Below are 21546 nucleotides of genomic sequence, written 5' to 3'. Positions count from 1 at the left end.
ATATATTATTTATTTTAAAAATATATAACATAATTTTAATGGTACTATTTCGTAATGTTTCGTCTCTGTCTGCCCAATTAGTCTGTCTATGAGAAAAGAGTCAAATTAGTATTTTAGTTAAAACGATGCATTTACTGGTTTATTTTTATGAGTGTTTTTTACCGATACACGTTAGGTTGTAAAATATAAAACAAAATAGAATTGTGAGTAAAGGATTTTGACTATAGGCAAAGACAATTAAAGTAAGTGTATTCGAACTGTCTTTATAATAGGCTAATTGACAGTATTTAAAATAAAGTGTTGACAATATTCTGTATAAAAAATGACTTTAAAAGCGTCATAGAGTAAAATAATAAGTAAATAAATATTTTTTTCAAATCACCCATTATAAAAAATATTGCTTTTTATATGTCAGTCATATGACACAAAACTGTCTAATCCTAATACTGCTTTGGACTTTAATGCTAGCATGGTACGGAACTGGTCCGACGCCTCCCCTTTGGACGTGTTGAAGCGTTTTGGCGGGATCTTGAAAATGTCATTGTTTTGTTAGAATTTTTTAATGCAAATACTTAAAAGAATTAAAAATAACAATTTTTCACAGGTTCTATTATCAATAATAAAATGAAATAGTGTTTAAAATCATGTCAAAAAGCCTATTTCACATAATTCTCAATTAGTATTTCCAATTTCGACGCCATCATTACTCTAAAAAGCTTTAATAACTATATTTACATTACTTAACGAAATTCGTGTCACATTTATGCAATAACAGGACTCCTAGCCCATTAAAAAATAATTTAATAGTACCGATAATAGTTTGCGACCCTTCAGGGGTTGATGGTATCAAAGCCGAGGGTGCGGTGACGCGCCGTTTTGGCTGGCGCCGAGGTTGGGCGCCAGCCATAGTGGCTCAGGTTCCTAGGCACTATAGGGTAGGGTATATTGTACTTTATAAATAGCTAGGCACATAGGGTACTCTATAGTTTTAGACATTCAAATGGAAAATACATGGTCGGGAATGGTTAGTTACTAACTTACGTTACTCTGCAAAAAACTGGAATAGTAATTGCTTCAGAAAACTGTCCTGTCTAGTAATAATAGTAAAGTAACAGCGAAAAATTTAACTTATAATCTAGTACAATGTTATTTATGATAATATGCGTTTATAAATAAAGAAAAATAAATTTCTTACGTCCAACGAAATAATACGTATTATTAATATTTATAATGCTAATATTATCTAATGCTTACAAAACATTGAGGTAGGTCTTAACCCTTTATTTCAATATTACGCAATTCAGAAGGGTACTCCAAGACAGGGTAGAGTTCACAATATACATACATTGATATATTATGACCTTTAATGTTATTACCCCTTTTTGTCACCATACGGTTGACGGTCTTGACGTTTAAGTTAAATACAAATTTTATTTTAATATTCTAAATGAAGTTAATATATGTTGGAAGAACTAATTAATATATATATATATATATAATTCCAAATTAAATATAAGTATATTTGAGTGCTTTTTATATGGTTTACATCATTACTTCATTGGAGGGAACTTGGTCCACAACCATCCTGAACTGATGACTAGGAGGTATTCTGGGCTTAGGGTTCATGGTGCACTTTTTGCTTCAATTACTTATCTATTATATTTAATAATATATAGTTATTTATTAATTCACCTAACAACTATAATTTTGAGTAATTTAACTACGGTTCAAATTTGAATAGTATATTTAACTTTTTAAAAACATGGCGGCATAGTAGTTTTGGCGCCACACGCTATCTGTCACAGGTAAGGCGCCGACGCCTCGCCGTCGACAACGAATATAGACCTACAATGCGACGCGACGTTATAGGCGACGTTTCGAAAGAAAATTAAAATTATGAGTCACGGGTCGTGTCGTTGATTTCTGTAGTGAAATATGTTCAAATGATACTCTGGTATTCAAATGATATATGAATATATTAAATTATAAACAATAAGATATAATTTATAACTTATATACAAACGGCGTTCGTAAACCTGAAAATTACTTATAAAAAAACCAATGTGATCTATTATGTAATACATAACTTCGTCTATTACAGGTATTTTTTATGTGATCAACCTGCTTTTCCAAATGAAATAAACCCCAAAAAAGCCCTAGAAAATAAGGACCCGTAATCATGACGCATCCTAACATCCCCTAAGAACTAAATGCGTATGGCAAACGATGAGTCATATTTCCTGAAGTAGGTACTCTTAAATTACACCCACACACCCGGATCAGAAGGCTTTCAGGTATGCCGCAATGACTCACGTTACTTTTATTCAGATAGTATTTTATAATCTGTAGTTTAAAAAAATGTATCTACAAGTAGTTCTAGCATTTTACATAGTAATATTCATTTTAAAAAATTTTAAATTTAAAGTTGTCGGTTGTTTAGGTTTTCTATGATAATATGACTCAATATTCAATTCCCTGATATTAAACCATAGTCGTAACTAAATAGCAATGTATTACATAATGTTGGCTTTGAAATATCCACATGGTTTTATTTTATTATTAAGATAGTTTGTAAAAGTTTGAGTACGAGTATGTTATGGCATTATTCTGTAGCAAGCAGCAATGCGCAATATTTATTTCTCAATATTGGATAGAAGGTTGTCATTTAGAACGATATAATATTTGCTCTTTTCTATTATCCCATCTCATGTCATGAGGCCCAGTAATTATTAAATAAGGGGTAAAAATTGTGAGCCAGTCATACTTTAATAATTATTACCGTTTAGGATGTCGACACTGGCAAAACTAGTAGATACTAGCAGATATACCTATAGCCTATAACAATTTTAGTGTTTATTATCAAAAGTTTTAGTTAAAGACAATCTAATATGAAATAATACGACATAAAATTGTGATACTGCTTTCATATATTTTCTTTCTATTGTGAGTCTTAACTCCTTTAAAACTTATTATTATTCGAATAATGAATACAATCGTTCTTAAGACAAAACCTTTATCATCTGTTCACTTATTCTAGATGTCAGTTGTCACGTTTCTGACAAACCAAAACGCGGTAAACTGTAAAATTACTGTAATATAAATTTCATTTAAATTAAAAGAGGAAAAGCAATGTAATACATGATAATACGAAAGTTTCTACTATGTCTTCCACACACGGTGACTTCCCATTAAATAATAGCTATACTTCGCAGTCGTGAAAAGTTTATTAATGAAATTGCTGCTTACGCATGCGCTTATTCCGTGTACGTCAGAACTCGGAGCTCCATGTGACAGTTTGTTTCTATACGCCAATTGTAAGCAATCGTTCCCTGTGTGATGTTCCGTGTGTAAAGTTTTTTTTGCATTCATTATTCGATGCACACAATAGCGATACTACTAAATTGTAGCATATCTTCACGTTTACTGCGCGTTAAATTCAACGATATAAAAACTTCTATGAAATACACACAATAGTCAATTTCAGACATTAGCAATATTGTGAGTTAACAGTGTTTTGCCAACAAAGTGCAAAATATTTCAATTTTTGACATAACCTGTTCTCCAGTTCTTGGAACCGTGTATGCAGTGAGACCTTGATATCTTGAACTTGTTCAATTGAAGACAGTTGTTATAGGATCATGCTGGAGGAGGTACGTGCTTAGTTTTACGATCTGGGTAAATCGCGCGAATACGACCCAATAAAACTGCGTCGATCGTGAGTTCATAGTTTATCAGTTGTCCAGTGCACAGTGATGACGAAGTATAAAAAGTGCTGAAAAACATTTCGTGTCCTCAGACGAGGCGTTAAAGTGCGATGGACAACGGCGGAGGTAAACGAGTGAAACCATTGCATGATATGCTCTAATTAAATGACCAAATGACACTATTTTGCCTCTTTGCACGTAGTTTTAGCTTTCGTTTTTGTTTATTTACCATTTCTCAATAATCATCTTTTGTACATAATAAAAATTCCGTGTGGCATGCAATGTAGTAGCTTGTTTCATCTCTCGGTGCAATCTATAAATATCTCAAAAGCAGTTGAAACTAAAGTAGAACATTCAGATATAAAATATAGCTATATGGATGTTGGTTTCTTCAACTTTTTACTACTAACATCTCGATTATATTTTAATAGTTAAATTGTGTATTTCCTTCATAGCTCACTTTTGTAACACAATAACGGTCAATTGCCAAAATGAATATTTTATTTTTGATGTTGGTGCATCCTATTTAGCATGTTTAACAAGTAGAAGTTTACACTTTACTCAATAAACACCCTTAAATTTAAACATCATAATTTTTTGTGCCTTTTGAAAATTTGAACTCTTTCATGTTGTTTTTGAGGGAAAGTCTTGCCTTTATAACTATTATTATTACTCTATAATTAATGTAATAATAATGCTCAACTTTCCGGTTTTGCCAATTAGTTTTAAAGACAATTTTTTATTGCCATTCCTAAACAACACCTTTTAATCAAATTGCCTAGTTTCCATTTATTTTATTTTTATTAGGGTGAGGGTGTTATTTCTAATCACACATCTTATAAAGTGTAAGGGACTCACGCAACTATTACTTTTTAAAATACATAATTTTATTGTTTTTTTATTTTGATGTGATTGTTTTTTGACCTATATTCAAGTATTATGGATTAGCCTAAAGAGATTTTGATGCTTTATTTAAAAGTCTTGCTGGTTGGATGCCAATACAGTCTTATTAATTTTTTTTACTGAGTACCTCACATTTTTATATACATTCATGAAATACAAACAGTTAATTAACAACTATCAAGTGAAGCTCTTGTATGTCTATCAGTCAAATGATGTTTATGTTGTGATGAAAAGAGACAAAACAGTGTTTTTGTGTATTAGGGGGTTAGAGTTTATAGACTTCTGTAACTTGTTAGAGACAAACTATTACCGGCCACTGCATATGAAATATACTATAAAGTCACGCATATGATATAGGATTTATGTAACAACAATATATTTATGATTATGGACCCATTTATTAAGTTCTACAGATTCTCTCTTAAATGTTACTTTTGTATGGTTTAATGATAATAATTCTAAAAGTGTTTACTACAGATCAAAATCTTTGTAAAAACAAATTCTCAGATAAATTATAATACAGTATTGATACCATTTTCCTTATTGTCACATCTTGCTTATTATATTAATAAATTACATCCCCACTCTTGAATCAACCACAAATATGGGGAATCACATCGGGGCCAGGATTAAATTAAACATATATTATTAAATTAATTACATGTCTGTTATTTATTGATTAACACTCGTCTATACCCAACGGGGCCCGGAGACAACAGACTCGCAACTCGTCATTTTCACACGTCGACAGCTGTGCCCACATTATATTTTATCTGAGAGTTAAACATATTAGGCAGTTTGTGTATTAAAAGGTGACTTTTTCGTGAAGGATTAAAATTATGGTGGTATCAAACATGTTGTGGTATTATTATCCAGGTAGGCAAAGAAAACAGACAATTATTTAATTATTTTCAAATGTTAAATATTCTGATATAGTGCAATATAACTTAAAGTTATTTTAGTTAAATTCATTTAAAAGACTTGAAGTATAATTTATATTATATTTTGTTCCATTAAATACAATAGGCAATTGTTCGATATTATATTAATATATGTAATTTAAATAATAAACTTGTCATAAAAATGTGTCAGCTATAAGGAAAAATATTTTTTAATATCTACTCTTATTCTTGCTTATAACTTTTCAAGTTTTTTAGTCAAATACTTTTAGAAATATGTTATTAATTCATTATCTGGTTAATTTGAACTTGTTATCTTTATTTTTTACAATAAATAAGTAGCTTGACTTTTGCTAGTGTTGACTACGTATATTACTAATATTCAAGGAAATTTATTAGGTCTTGGGTTTCTTTCCCTTTAAGATTTGAATACTAGCCGTATAAATAAGAGTCATACAAGGGTAAGAAAATTAAATGCTAAAATAAAATAAAATAAAATTAAATGCTAGGGACTGCTGATGGGGCTATACTATCTAAAAAGGTAGGGTCCATCGTAATTTTAACATTGAGGTACACATGCTTACATATATTCATAGCCCTATTACATCTCTATGTAATATACACAAAAGGTCTTCGATGAAATTTTGTACTAGAACAAGTGCTAGCGGCACTTGTTCTATATACTCCATTTCATTTGTCAATTATCGACATCATATAGTTTAATACAACAAACCTGAGTCGGACATTTAAAATAATCTAAAAAATAAACATTTAATATTTCTAGTAGCGTGTTACGACTACTCATTGATTATTGTCAAGTCAAAGCGAAGTGTCCAACCACTCGTAATTATAGACGCAAAACCAGTTAAGTCATTGTCCTGCAAACTTGATCATTTAATTATGTAGAATACTTCTGTCTCTATACTTTTTCTTTAGATTATTGTAGAGTGCCATGTTGATGTGAATATTGGGATAATTCCGACTCATTTCTTTAAAATCATAATATAAATTTGCATTTGAATTATATAAAGAAAGGTGATTTTACTATATATCTCTTTGGTATTTAGACCTTTTAAACAAAAATATCTAGATCGAATTAGATCTCCGTGTTGGAGCTATGCCCACGGACCGATTGTCATAATGATTTTTTTGTTCTAATAATAATATTATAACGGATGATCAAAACATGGAACAGATTTTTTTATTGTACTATTTTTATTTGTCACATTATAACTTATAATCGTGTTGTCATATCCGGGGAAACGCCTTTCCTTTCGTTGTTATATCCAAAACCAAGAAAAGTATCTAGTTAAATTGATAGTATTGGTTTAAAAAAATAGATTTTATTGTTAAAATACCATAAATACGTTTTGGCTAAACTGTTTTCGTAAGGAACTTATTTTAAATTAAAGCAATAACACAAATCACTCTCTTACGACATCATATACAGTGCTTCTTCGTCTATAAGAATAATAACATTAAAGAAGTGAACGCTCGTTAGGTATATACTTAGAAGTACAGTGTTGACATATCTCAATCTAGGACCTATGTGATTTGTGTTAATAGTGTGTTATTATGTTGAAAATCTCGTAGACAAAATACTGCGTAGTAAATACGAGTAGGAAGTACGACGATAAAATTATACAATATAGCAGGTGCTATAGAAGTGTTTAGTAACTATAATACTTAGAGCAAATTAATTACCGCTCGATATAGATAATCATAGCTTATTACGTCATTTTTAAAACGGCTCAAACATTACAGATGATTCAGTCAGGACTACTGTTATAGTTATAAATGAAATATACTCTCAAAAGATAGAAAATGTGAACATCTGGACTCTTTGATAGCATCTTTAATGTATAAATCTACTCAAGTCCTTTTCTTATCTTAAATGTAATTGAAATTCTTTAAATTTACACTTTCAGAAACTACCCCCTTCGAGACCCTTTCTCTGATAATATGAAAAAAATTTAGGCTATCTGGCCTAAAATTATCTTATCTAAGAAGAATCTTATCCATGTCTGGCCATATTTCATATTATATCAAATCAAGCCGAAGAGCTCTCAACTATCGATTCTATAAAATATTTTTAAAAGCGTGCCCCAAAAGTGTCCAATAGTGACGAAATTCTTGTCTTAAATGTCTCTCGTATTCTGTGCGATTCTTTTCTCTATGACCACTATGCCAAATGACCCATCAATTATTTAAATTATCGCATAAACTCTAATATAATAGTGATCTTACGTTTTCCTGTGTTAGAATGCCGTGCACGTGTCGATGTTTAGAAAGTAGATCAATAATTTCCGCCTACCTTCTTAATATCCTGTTAGAACGAAGTATCAAGAAGCGTTTATGTTCTATATGCGTTTATATATTTTGCTTAAAATAAAAAGAAGTGCTTTAAATGTTAAAGGTAAGTTTTGCTTAGCATCCCACATGCCTGCTCCGTTGTTATGTTTGTATTTGACGCTTTTACGATTTTACTTTTACCAATTGTAATAGATAAAATTGTACGTCAGTAAAACTTTACTTTATCTATTTAATATTGTCATAACCTCTTTCTAATTTTGGTACTTAAGGCTTTATAATTAAGACATAGTCTAAAATTTAATAATTATCCAACCGCAAAAGGCAGCTTAGAGCTGGAATAGATATTTAAAGCATTAGTTTTATGTGTTAATGCTATTTCCTGGAGGAAAATTTGCCTCACCTTGAAATTAGTTACTGAGTGAAGGCGATTTGAGGTCTCGTCTGGCATTTTTCGAACTAAAAGTAGATAAGTGAAGATTTTAACCACAATCCAGTTATACTCTAGTAATTATATAATAATGACCATTTAATTGATTCGAGTTGTGTATACTATTTATTAAAAGAATATAAGTTTATATAAGAAATTTATAACAGCCTCTGAATTTTATTCAATAATATCTAGTCGAAACTATATATAAGCGACATTATACAAATTTATATATAGCAACACAGTAGGATGCCGACAAATGTTTAATTACAAAACGTTTTTTAGAATGAATCTTGTTTTAACATTTCTAATTGTTTGTACAGCTACGGAATAAAATTGTTGTAAACTTTATACAATATTTTTTGCCTCTATACTTTGTGGATTTTATATGCTTTATTTTGCACACTAAATTTACTTGTGATCCTATTAGCTGCTAACTGTACATAAGTAGTTATGTGCACCATTACCCCTGCTTAAATTTGTGTTGAATCTAACTTCTTGATGTGACGCGCTTGCCCCGTGCTAACAGACTGCGTGTTCTTTGCAGAGGGCGTGTTAGACATAATACATAATGACGAAGACCCTCCATCCCACCTGAATATTAGTGATGTCAGTAAGTATCCTTTTTAATATTAGCAAATATACAGTAAAATGTTCGTGACACGGAACGGAAAAGTTGAATTAGGCGTTGTAGGTTTCCTGTATTCTCACTTGTGGCTTGGGAACTAACTAACTTGTCTCCTATGTTATTAATGTGAAAAAGTAAGCCAAAGCGAAATTATATTAATCTTACTATACATAAATACTTATTGTTTTTGTATAATACAATGGTGCGTTATTTAATTTGTTTGGAAAATACGATTAATGTTGCTTTCCTGATTGTCTAAAGCCATAATTATGGTAATAAACAGAAAGCGCAATGAATTAAAATTCCATTTTTACTCCATCCATCCAAAAATCCATCAACTTTAGTTAAATTTTTATTATCCGATAAAGATGTAATTTTTGTTCACTATTACTTTACGTCTATGTGTAAATGAAATTGTAGCACCAGCCTCCCTTAATAATGACGTTGCGAGTGTTCAATATTGACTCCAAAACTATCGATATTTTTATATGTTCTCAGAGCGAATTCGCATAAACGACGTTAATTATCATATAAGGTAATTAATTTACACAACTGTCGCATTGGCTTATTTGCTATAAGGGTAGTTGTATAGTTAATAAATTTTATAAGTACGGAAGTGTCGGTTTTGTTATCTTGTAAGTAAATATTGCTTTAAAGAACCATTAACCGGCGCCACTGCTTAACATTTTGTTGTTTACCGGGGAAAACCCCACAGGTAGGAGGCTTTCCGAATTGTGAAAGTGCGTACGTCCTTGGCACACAAATTCATACTAAGATCACTGTGTCTCTGCGGATGCAGAAAATAAATTAAACTTATTTTATATATATATATATATATATTTTAATAAATAGTTTTATTATAGAAGTGTAAATAAATTTATTAGTTAGGTAACCATCTAAAATTGTTTCGGAATATTAAGAAGTCATAATAGTATAGTATCTCAAATTATCTTAGAAAAAACTTGCTCAATTGTGTAGATGTTTACATAGGCGATTCTCGGAAAGCAATTTTCTATGTAAAGCCCATTGCCAAATTGTATTGACTGAATATTGTTGAAATCACAATTATCGCGATCGCTGAGTATTACTTAGATAAATATTACGTAACCAGTCATTCGTTAAAGATATTTTTAATTAAGGACGCTACAAATGTTGATAAATAATATTATATTATTTCAGCTGTAATTAACGTACATAACAGTGGTTTATGGATAATAATAAAACTAGACTTGTGGTAAGGAATTCCGTGTCCAAAAAAAAATTGGATTTCAATATGGCGGGCCTTTTTTCATACAAAATTTATCGTGACAGAATGTTTATCAAACATGGTAAAAGTTCACTAAAATACCTAATAATATACACTTTATTTTACAAAAACAGGGTATATTCAAATTTCATAACTTACCACGTAAAAATACATTTAAGTTTTACTTTTAAAATATGGTAATAAATAGAAGCTCTATGTGTTCTTAATATAGACTGTAATAGAAATAGAATTCTAATTGTTATGGCCTGCATACTCTCCGTTTCCTAGATAAATATGCAATAACCCGTTCCTGTAGGAGCGTAATAACTAATAAGAAACGCTGAGGCGCCTCCAGAACTCAAATTTTAGCCTGTACATCCTGTTACAGCTTTGATGCTGATATAAGAACATTGTCGTACCCTTTAAATAATTTAGAAAAATAAGTATCTAATAATACTAATAATTGTGGCGGGATTCTGTAAAACATGTATTTTTAATCTGTATATACTTATACAGTCAAATGAGGTCAGTCTCTATATTATGTTACTACATAATATAGAGACTGACCTCATTTGATATTATTTCTGAAATCAGTATTTAGTTAATCTGTCAAATTAATAACAGGACACGTCCTTTTTGGGTGATTCGGAATTTAAATATTCGGTCTTCAATCATGGCTTCATTACACGTCATTTATTCTCCAAAATTAATCATTCTTTTACCTTCTCTCTGTATTGAATAAACAAAATGTATTGAGTACAGCTAGATCAAAAAGTACGTGAAGCTATATCGCTAAGTAAATATACATACTAAAACAGGAATTATTCAAACGGCGTAAACGATTATCACTCAAAAGATTTTTTTATTGTTACGTCAATGAACTTATAAATTTAAAAATTATAATAAAATTTTAAGTAGGTATTTAGTAGAATAGTTTCATATTTATTTAGTTCCTCAAAAGTAGTTCGAAGAACGTATTTCAAATTCTACCCTCTTATTAATGAAAAAAACTGTAATTGCACCGTCAGAACTGAAATTCTCATCTTTTTATCACAATGTAAAAACTACTAGCAGATACAAAACGTACGTACGTAACTATACTGAGTCAGCTTATATGAGGGTAGATGTTGAATATACAATTAAAAACTTTTGTCTATCATACATAATCATAATCCAGCGCCGCTACAACCTTATGTCTTGGCGATAGATTGTATCTGTTTCTTATTATTTATAGCATAGGTTATAAGTCTTCTATCTGACACATGTAGATGTTTTTTATTTGTTCTGATTTTCTCACGATGTTTTACTTCACCATCGCTTGTATGGTACAGTATAGCACATAGACAGAATATCCATTGCGTAGCTGGAGATCGAACCTACGACCCCACGCAATATTGCCTGCCACACTTATATATAAACATTGTTCTAAAACGATTTCTGTCCACAGTGAATGATGGAACAGATATTTAACTTAGTAATAAGGTAAATGCTCAACATTTCATTACAAAATATCTCTGAGTCATGTATGCTAAGTATTTCACACTTTACCCCCGACTTTGAACGGCCTGTATATCTTATATGGTTCTTTACTCTATTAACACCTGGCTATTGACCAAAATACTACTCATTAAACATATTTTACGACTCGTTCATTACAGTATTCTCTAGAATCCGGAAAAGTAAGTTAAAAGTTTAGAAAGGAAGACTCAGGAATTGTATATTCGTCCCTTTTTCTCAAATTGTGTTTTCGCTGTGACGTAATGAGACAGGAAGAGAGAAAGATCATGTTTCTTTTTAAATCTTTTAAAATTTTGATTGTGTTTTGCAGTTGAAGCGATTACGAAGGCGGATCCGGTTTACGCAGGCGTAGACGCGATGTCGCGGACGCCTGCGCCTGACCCGCTTGCTGCCTTGCGCTATGTGAGGATCGTTGAGCAGCCCGCCAGCAAAGCACTTAGGTAAAACATGAACCATTATTTATGAACTAGCTGACCCAACGAACTTCGTATCGCCTAACAGTCAATGAATGTCGTGGTCCAGATTAGTTAAACTTAATTTATGATTTTATGAAAGTGATATAATGAATATTAAATTCACAGCTTTTTTTTTAAAAATTGACACAAAAGAAAAGCCTTTGAATTCTTCTGAATGCATATTTGACAACTAATAAATGTCAATTCTTTTTCATTACACATATTATTCAATTTTTTTATAATCTTAAATACGCCATTATCCATATATTGTATATATATATCTCGTCGATTCGGAAGCTTTATTGACATACGTTCATTAATTTGAATGTTGTTTAATCATACTAAATCATAACCAAATACAATAAATGAGAAACCATGAAAATCGGTCCAGCTGTTCTCGAGTTGTAAATGTTCCAACAAACTCGACTTTTTTATTAATTCTACAATTCATTTTTTTTTAATGGTACATTTAAAAACAACTCACGTATATGTAGAATTAAGAATGATGATGGTTCATCATTTGCACAGTCGGGTAGTAAACTAGTTCGAACGTCAATGTTAGTAATGCGAGTTAAACAAACCGTTAACGTTTGAACAGATTTTGGCGCTAAACGGATCTAAAGTGAAAGACCGACAAAATATTTGGCAGCAATGTGGGGCACGGCTCTGGTGAATGATCGGTAACATTTGAAGTCGTAATTCGGATAAAATAGTAAAGCAAAATATGTTGAAGACCCGTTACAATGCATTGCCCCTTGCATTTATAAATTTACACATTTTTATATGTACGTTTAAGGAACGTAAAACGTAAAAACGGGCGGCATCATCGCTAACAATCGACATTTTCCAGGCAATTGTAGTAAGATAAAAAACCTACCTACCTAATAGTAGAGTTCAAGAAGCGCATAACTTAATTAACAACGTATACAAAGACATTTCTTCATTTATTCCATCGAGAAGAGCGTTCAAAACAGGCCAACAATGCTTCTGATATTGTTGTGTCCATAGGACGCGGTATCGCTTAACATTAGATGAGTCTCCAGTTTGCAAAAAATCGTGATTATATGATTAACCTCGATATTTTTAAATTATATTAAGTATTCCGTTAGTAATATTTTAAGTATGAGATATATGAAATAGCAGAATATAACATTGTCAACGCTCTAAGCGTGTAAATATAATTGTCAAATGGCCAGTATTATCTACTTAATCGACATTGAACCATTTTCAAGGTTCGAAGCGAAATTCGCACAGCGCACGGATTATCCTCTATTGGGATTGTACTTAAATAAATTTTGCTATAATCTATATATATAATAATGAATCCCTATTTCCCTTAGTCACGGCATCACCCTTGAACCGTTTTCGCTAATTCTTTTTTGTTGTGTTTGTTATTGTCAGGAGAAGTTTCTGCAATTTTCTTGCGCGGAAAATTTGAAAATTTAAGAATACTCTTTTTACGATAGGAATTCTTTTTCATTTCATTCAACCTTTTTTGATGTAACCTTGGCGTTGACATAACATTGACAGAATGCGTGCTGCAAATATTAGTCAAAGAGGATGTAAGAAAAATGAATATTGTTACATTATGCTTCGATGGGAGTTATTATATTGATAAAATATATATAAAATAACTGCAGTCGCTAATTGTTTGTGGCATTAAACTTGAAAGTCCATGTTTTTCACATGCCCAGTTACATGTCGCCTGTTGTGTCGGAATACCAACAAAACTATTTATATGCGCAGAATATTCTATATCATGAAGCATTTTAGTGAATCATACCAATTCGAAATCAATATTCATACTTAAGACAGAACAACGTCTGTCGGGTCCGCTACTAATTTTATAATTTACTTTTATAATTTTAGCGTAACTACCGATCTCGTGGTAGTGGAACGTCTATCGGACTACAGATATATTTTTGTTATCATAAAAGTTTTATTTTACTTAGTTTTTAATTACTTCGAATATATATGTAATATATTTTAAGCTCGTAAAAACATTAACGTTGAATGACCAATATTAGTAAATTTAATATTGTTAAACACAAACTTCAATTTGTTCTTTCAATACTCTACAGGTATTTAAAGTGGGTTAAGTTGTTGAGTTCAAGTGGGTAGTGAAATAATTTTTAGCTTTATTATTATAAAATGTTAAAAATCAAAATAAATATTTAAAATGCAAAACATTCTTCTATAATATTAGTGAATAGATTTATTTGTAGAACGTCAGTTTCTTAGAATATCCCTGTATACAACAGTTTGACGTAGTTTTGTTTTGTGGCAGCAAAATAATTTCATGTTTTGGAGTTCCGACTCGGGATAGTTCTACATACAAATGCCCATGGGTGAAACATTCTTTTTCTAGATATTGATACGTATTATAATACAGTATAATATCAGTTAGTGAAAATGCAGCTTTCTAACGGTGAAAGATTTTTTTTAAATCGGTCCAGTAGTTTTTGGGTATGTATGTTTGTAATGAAAACACAATTTTGATTGTCTTTTGTTAAAATAGCTTTTACACATTAAGAAAAACACTTTTTGAACGGATTAAGGCTACGTTATTATTAAAAAACTTATAATTATTTACATAATTCTAAATTTTAAATTCAGCGTGCGTGGTCACGGTGACTGAAGACAAAAGGTGTTAAATGTCAAAAGTATTACAGCTGCAGAGAAAGTTGATTTATCTGTATTTATTGCCCCGATTGCATCCTTCGGGGATCTTCCATCCTTTCTTAACACAATTTTTGTTAGTATAGATAATTCACTCGTGTCTAAGAACATATAAAGATCCATCAAGGCGATAGCGTAATGAGATTCAGAACCCATGGCGATGCTATAAAACCTAGCCTAGATTTTGCGCGGGGCGGAACCGACTTATAAATATCCCGCAAATGACGTCATCGTCTCGCGCCGTGACGTAGAAATGCCCATTGACGCGAGTGTAAAATCTTTCAGAACAAAAATATTTGTTCTTGTATTTGCTCACACACAGTTGATTTTCATTTGTGTGTATTGTTCTTTGTCGCAAATGATACAATTAATAATCGTATTACGCAGTGTTATTAAAATAGTACAAAGAACAGAGTGTCTTTCGGTTAACAGAGACAGTTAGTAATGTTATTGGACAATTTCTTATGTTAATATCCATAATAGTACATCAGTTTAGTTTTAAATTACTTATTAGTTCTAAGTTAGACTAGATCGTAATGTTAAACTATGTCTTTTTGCAGTACATACTTACATTATAAACTAATACTGAAACAGTATTATTCAAGGTAGAGTTTTATAGTTTAAATCACAATACAAAATTACGGTGAAATTGTGTGTTTATACAAATTTGAATTAATATTTTAATTTCAAGTAAATTTATTCTAAATTTAATGTTACGTAAAATTTTAATTACCTTTGAAAGGCAGCTAATGAACATGGGGCCTACTTGTAGCACAACATGGTGTTGTAATAGATTCTGATTCTAGAAATAAACCAAGGCCGGAAACTCATTTTTCAAGATTAGATATTATTGCTTTATCTATGATCTACTCTGATTATTACTAGAAGTATCATACATATGATGATTTATACATATAGCACTTTTCTTGTATACAAACAAATTAAATGGTGTAAAGATATTAAATTATTAGAAATACATACACTATCGTTACAGTTACGTTACAGTACTAAGCCAATACGATAATATTTAAAATAAAATAAGTAAACACAATATCGCTACTGTAAACTCTCTGCGAACAAACCTAGTCCAGCCATAAGTTCTTTTACAAATGAAAATGCATTTTTTTTAAATGAAGTTATATAATATTATTAAAATTAGGAATAAATAAATAAAATTCGAAATTGCCTCCTTTGGCTTTTATACAGGCCCTTAATCTGTTTGGCCACGAATCTATGGATTTACGCACTGTTTCCAAGAGACATTTCGCCATTGCTTGCTTCAAAGATTTTTTAAGAGACTCAATGTTTCGTGTCGTATAGAGCAAGCCTTATCCTCTGAAACTGACCATAATTTAAAGTCTTAAAGGGTTGAGGTCTGGGCTAGATAAGGGCCAGTCTTCAGCTCTTATATTAAAGTCTCGTTGGTTTGAGCCAGGGTTTGGTAGTCCGTGCCGTGGGGCAGAATCCTGCTGGAAAGTCCACGGAATATTTAAAAAAAAATGTATTGGTTTGATACACTTTGGTTATAGTTTTCACTACTTTTTTACAAAAACTTTGTTTTGTGACTCCTCGATAAGACACGCCCCACCAAATCATCATTGACGCAGGATGATGACCACGTTTGTACCTTTTCGACCGCTTGAGCAGCTTCTTTAGAACTGTGAGCATACACTTTATTATTTTGCATAGTGTAGTGTTCTACAATCGTAATTTTTTTTCATCCATAAAGAAGATATTTCTGTGATTTTCATCTGCGTATCGCGATTGAAGGCGTTTTGACCGTTTCACTCACTTAAATTGTAAAGATTGATTTAGGGCATGTCTGTCATGCATGGCATGATTAGCACCGAGCTTCAGGTCTCGTTTTATAATACGCGACAGAGTCCTAGCGGGAATCTTCATTTCTTGCGATAGCATTTTTTGCTTCCTAATGGGGTTTCGACGAATTCTCGCCTTAACAGTATTAACAGACTTTGTAGATCTAAAAGCTCGCGGCCGCCCCCGATCTTTTCTGGTATTCGACACACGAAGTGTTGTTGTATCTGTTGATTGTACGATATACGAACATACGGCTGATACCAAGCTTTTGAAGTGTGGAATATGACCGATGGCTCCATACCTTTGTGCAAGGCGATCACTGAAATCCTATTTTCTTTAACACCCCATTTCATATTGTAATTTTTATAATGAACACGAGAAAATATGTGAAATGTCGCAAAGTTTTTAAAATTATATGAGGTATATTTCCAAATTCAAAATAATTAAAAAGTTGAAAAAACGAAAAGTTTTTATGTAACAGTTTTCATGGACTACTTGTACAAATCGATTGTGTCGGAGACGGCATTCAGTAAGCGCAATGTCACTTCCTGGCCCTTGGTATCGCCAACAACCTTGGTCTTCGTGCAGGCCTAGAAGTCCCGCTTTGTTTCTAAGTTATTATAAGGGATATATATCTCTAATATATCTATAATAAACAAAACAAATAAACTTAATCTGTAGGTGACAATAATACAGCATTAATTCATGCGGAGCCGAAATATATACTAAAGAACATATTAGTTATATATATAGTTAAACTTTTAGCTAGTTATTTCGGAATTTACGGAATCTACACTTCTTTACGACTTGTCACTGCGCGGGTCTGGTACTTCCTGACTGAGTTTTTTGTTATCAACGTTACAACTTGAAGATGACCATTGTTTTTAAATTAGTAATAGTATTTTGTATATGACTGATAAGTCTTTAGCGTAATATTTCCTTAGTGGAATAGTAAGTACTTACCGTTTATGGAAGAGATATGCTCTCTTCTTATCCTTAGCATTGGTCCTAGATAGTCCTATACTAATAAGCGTAAATTGATTTCTCAACAAAAAAAGGTCCTTGTGCCTAGTATAAATTTATAAGGCATTTCAGACATTTAGAAAATGAGATTTGGCGTGAATGACCCAAGTGTTACCTCTATACCCACCGACCTTGGAACAACAAAGGCTTCTAGTAAATACGCATAACAGAAGTCAAACTAGTGATTTTATACAGTAATTTGTGTAACTACTCGCAATCTTGCCATTGTTTTCCTCGTCGTGGTGTTAATTGATGAGATTTAATTAATTAATTTGTACCTTATTTCAAACGCAATAAGGTCGTTTGCATGTCGTTTGTTGGAATGTATGAAGCTCGATGCGGGATTACAAGTACTGTTTAAATATTGATACAATAGTTCTGTATTTTGTATCTTTAAAATCGTGTGTTGCATAAGGATTAGGATTTAAATTCTTAATTAATATTTACGTATTATAATAAATATTCTTGACATATATATTTTGCGTTGAAGATGTCGTTTAGGCCCATTCCTTTTTTTTCAGTTTATCATGTAATTCTTATTTATGTATTCATAATTTATGGCGAAATTTTAGCAATAAAAACATATGTTTATTATGGAATATAAGATAAAGGAAAAAAGGCCAAAAGGCAGAGGGTTTAAGCCGAGGGAAAAAGCCGAACTAAAAAACTCTCGGCACTATTGTAACCAAATCATCATATAAAATGACTATGGCAAACAACACTTATTTTAAAACAAATGAATTAAAAGTAGCCTGTCTAGCACTAGCCCCAGGCCCTTTTATAACTACATAATCGTTAACATTATAGTAAGCCTTTGTACACAGCTTTTCTTTAATACATTTCTTATATTTTTTTAAAGGCAGAGATGAAAGGGTAGTTAAGTGATTCATTTGAAAACCTTTTTATGTATTAATATTTTTCTAGGTACATTTATAAATTACTGTATATACAAATTGTAATTATATAAAGTGTGATTAATTTGATAGAGAATGACGATTCTCTATAAAAAATTATTTTTAAATTTTACATTTGCAATTATGTAAAATTCTTTAAGTACAAACTTGGTAACCAGCTTACGTACCTAGGTTTTTAGAGGTTAAATGGTATCTGTTGAACCCTAGTTCTCGCTTCATTGAACCTAGACTATAGCTTCGATTCTTTGTATTTTGTCTAGACAGGTTGGTAAACAACTTTTTTGGATGTTCCTATTTCTTACCTTTGATTAATATTTAAAAAAACACACACATTAAATCTGTTTCTGACGGGATTCGCTAACCACTAAACTACGGAGGCAGAGGGCTAACAAGTTAACATCTGTATACATATTATAAATGGTGGTCGTATATTTCACCGGTGGACCTATTTATGACTCAAGAACGGCCTATAATTATAAATATTGGTGTATGTGTGTGTACTTTGGTACACACAGATATTATGTGTATATTTAGAAATATATCATCTTGTATATCAATTCTAAAGGAGGCCTTTGTTTTATTAGAAATTTCAAAATAAATAATTATACTGAACACAAATTCTGTTGAAAAAAGTTATTTTTATTAGTGTTATCCGAGAAAAGAGTTGTCTATGAATTGTGAAAATGTCAACACGTTGAAATTAACGATTGCTGATTGATTTCTATAAAAAATATCAAACATTATACATTATGACATTGTTCAATAAATTTGAATTAATTTTAATAATTCATGTTTAAGACATATTCTCTTTTTGATACCGGCATAAATGGCGTATTTTTAGCCAATTGCGGCCCAAAAGGTTACTTGTTAACTACGCGTTTCTTCCGTTTCCATTTCCTCATCCTATTAATTGTATTTCTTATGCGCGTGCGACTAAACGTAGTAAATACCTATAATGCGTTTATTTAGAAAAAGAGTCACATTGTTTAAAATAAAGCAACTGTTACATTTTGTGTGAAGTTGGAAACAATATCTTTCTATACGAAATAATGCTTTTCAATTTATGTGAAATAATAATTCATTTTATAAAGTCTAATCTGGCCCTGCTAGAATGCGAAAGGGACCTCGGGAGTCTCATGCGGTAAGGGAGCGTTCAAGTATTACGTAACGAACTTTAGAGGGGGTCCTCTTGTAAAACGTTACGATGCGGGGCGGTGATTGAATTACGCGTTATTGATAATATTATTTTCGACTTTCCAGTACTTTACACCACATAGTGGTAAGTTTTAGGTATAGAGAGGCACTGCGGGTGGTCACGAAACGTTTTACTATTGGATACAGAAAACGTTACGGTGCGTTTCAGGGGGGGGGGGGGGTCAAGAATCTCCAAAAATTGCGTGACGTAATACTTGAACGCTCCCTAAGGCGTGGTGCATCCGAGAAGTGTTTTAGTGGGTGTTTCTCACCCGACTGGCTACCAAACCAAGAAGAGACCAACCAAGAACCAAGATGTTCGGTTTCATTTGAGTACCACATATCCCCGTACCCAATGAACTTAGGGGAATGCGTAAATAACTTTTCCGGTTATATACTGAAGCAGTCGATAGTTCGTGGCCTTGACACTCGCCAAGTAAAGATCAAGATTGGTATGGCCATATAAGTTCAGTGTTAAATTTCAAGGTATTTTTCAATTTCAATGTATGAAAACATATTATTATTTCTCTTTAAGTATTAATGAAGTTGTTATATTATTTAGTCATTGTAAAAATGTGGATAAAAATAAACAATTTTATCGGTTGAACATAGTAATCTATTTTCTTCAGTTTACGACAGGCTATTACGTTTTAACGAAATCGCTGATCTGTCTGATTTAATTATAGCGATAATACAATTTAAGTGATAAAGACAACACTAAAATTAAGTATTTTTTTTAAGTATTAGTTTACATAATTAGATATTATCTTTTGTTTAAGGTTTCGATATGAATGCGAAGGTCGGTCAGCGGGTTCAATACCAGGCGTGAACAGTACGTCGGAGAGGAAGACATACCCTACAATAGAAATATGTGGACACAGGGGACCGGCCATTGTCGTGGTGTCCTGCGTTACCAGAGATGAACCATTTAAGTAAGATTATGAATAATTAACGAATAATAATTATATGCATATTGCAAGCAATATTGGCAAGCAAGATTGTTTCGTAGTAGTCAAGAGTATGTGAAAAATTGACTGCGTTTGTTAAGCACAGAAGGCTGATCACCTATTAGAATAAAAACAAATGATTACTAAATAGATACAGAAACCTGCGGTGAGAGCGCCATACTGTCTTCATTTTACTGACATTTAAATCTCCTTTTAATTCAAATTTTATTTAGATTTGACATTAATATAAAATGTATGGTCATCGCAAAAAAATATAGATAATTTAAATGTGTACTGTGCCACATACTTTTCTTGGCTGGCGGCTGAAATTGTTACCACCGTCGCCTTTTTGAAATGTCAGACTGACATTGTCTGTTAGCTGTAATTTACATCGAATAAAAATCCAAATAAAAGTTATTTATTTTAATTTCTTGCATTATTAATTACAATGGCAAAATTTTAATTTTCGCACAGTTCTGATTGCTAAGTATGTTAAAAGATATTATATTAATAGTTCAGGTAACAAAACCTCTCATATCAGTTGTTCCAAAGTTTGTGTCACATTTATATAAGCCTACAACTGTATTTTCTAGATACTAGTATACATTGTTTTATTAAGACATTCCAAATTATTCCCCTTATAATGGTTAATTTTTATTTACTGGCAATACTAATATCCATAACAGCGACGCTCTTACCGACCAAGTAAAGTATGTGGCATGACATTTCACTTGACATTTCAATTGTTTATTTGCGTGTTATAAATCGATAAACTTTGAAAGAATGTAATCGGTGCATAAAAAAATATGTACCTAATTGATATATTTCTAAAAATAAATATATTTCATAATTTATACAATTAGAGTTAATAAAAAAAG

At 31.6% G+C, this 21546-nt stretch overlaps 1 protein-coding gene across 10 annotated transcripts in view; it reads left to right on the top strand.

The window, feature by feature from the left end:
• Positions 1–3069: 3069 nt before the first annotated feature.
• The window catches only part of LOC123717553 (embryonic polarity protein dorsal), a 35440-nt gene continuing 16963 nt past the window's right edge, over positions 3070–21546 (top strand). For 3 of the 10 annotated variants that reach the window (XM_045673613.1, XM_045673612.1, XM_045673609.1), the window contains exons 1-4: positions 3075–3830; positions 8794–8859; positions 11949–12078; positions 20501–20653. In XM_045673613.1, the coding sequence (XP_045529569.1) occupies positions 3815–3830; positions 8794–8859; positions 11949–12078; positions 20501–20653 (365 nt within the window). In that variant the 5' untranslated portion in view covers positions 3075–3814. Of the gene's footprint in view, positions 3831–8793; positions 8860–11948; positions 12079–20500; positions 20654–21546 lie in introns of all 10 variants that reach the window. The other 7 variants (XR_006754835.1, XR_006754834.1, XR_006754837.1 and 4 more) reach the window with 6 other exon arrangements.

This window comes from Pieris brassicae, chromosome 12 (assembly GCF_905147105.1).
Source record: "Pieris brassicae chromosome 12, ilPieBrab1.1, whole genome shotgun sequence".
Taxonomy (NCBI): Eukaryota; Metazoa; Arthropoda; class Insecta; order Lepidoptera; family Pieridae; genus Pieris; species Pieris brassicae.
This window is presented reverse-complemented; position numbering and strand designations above follow the sequence as displayed.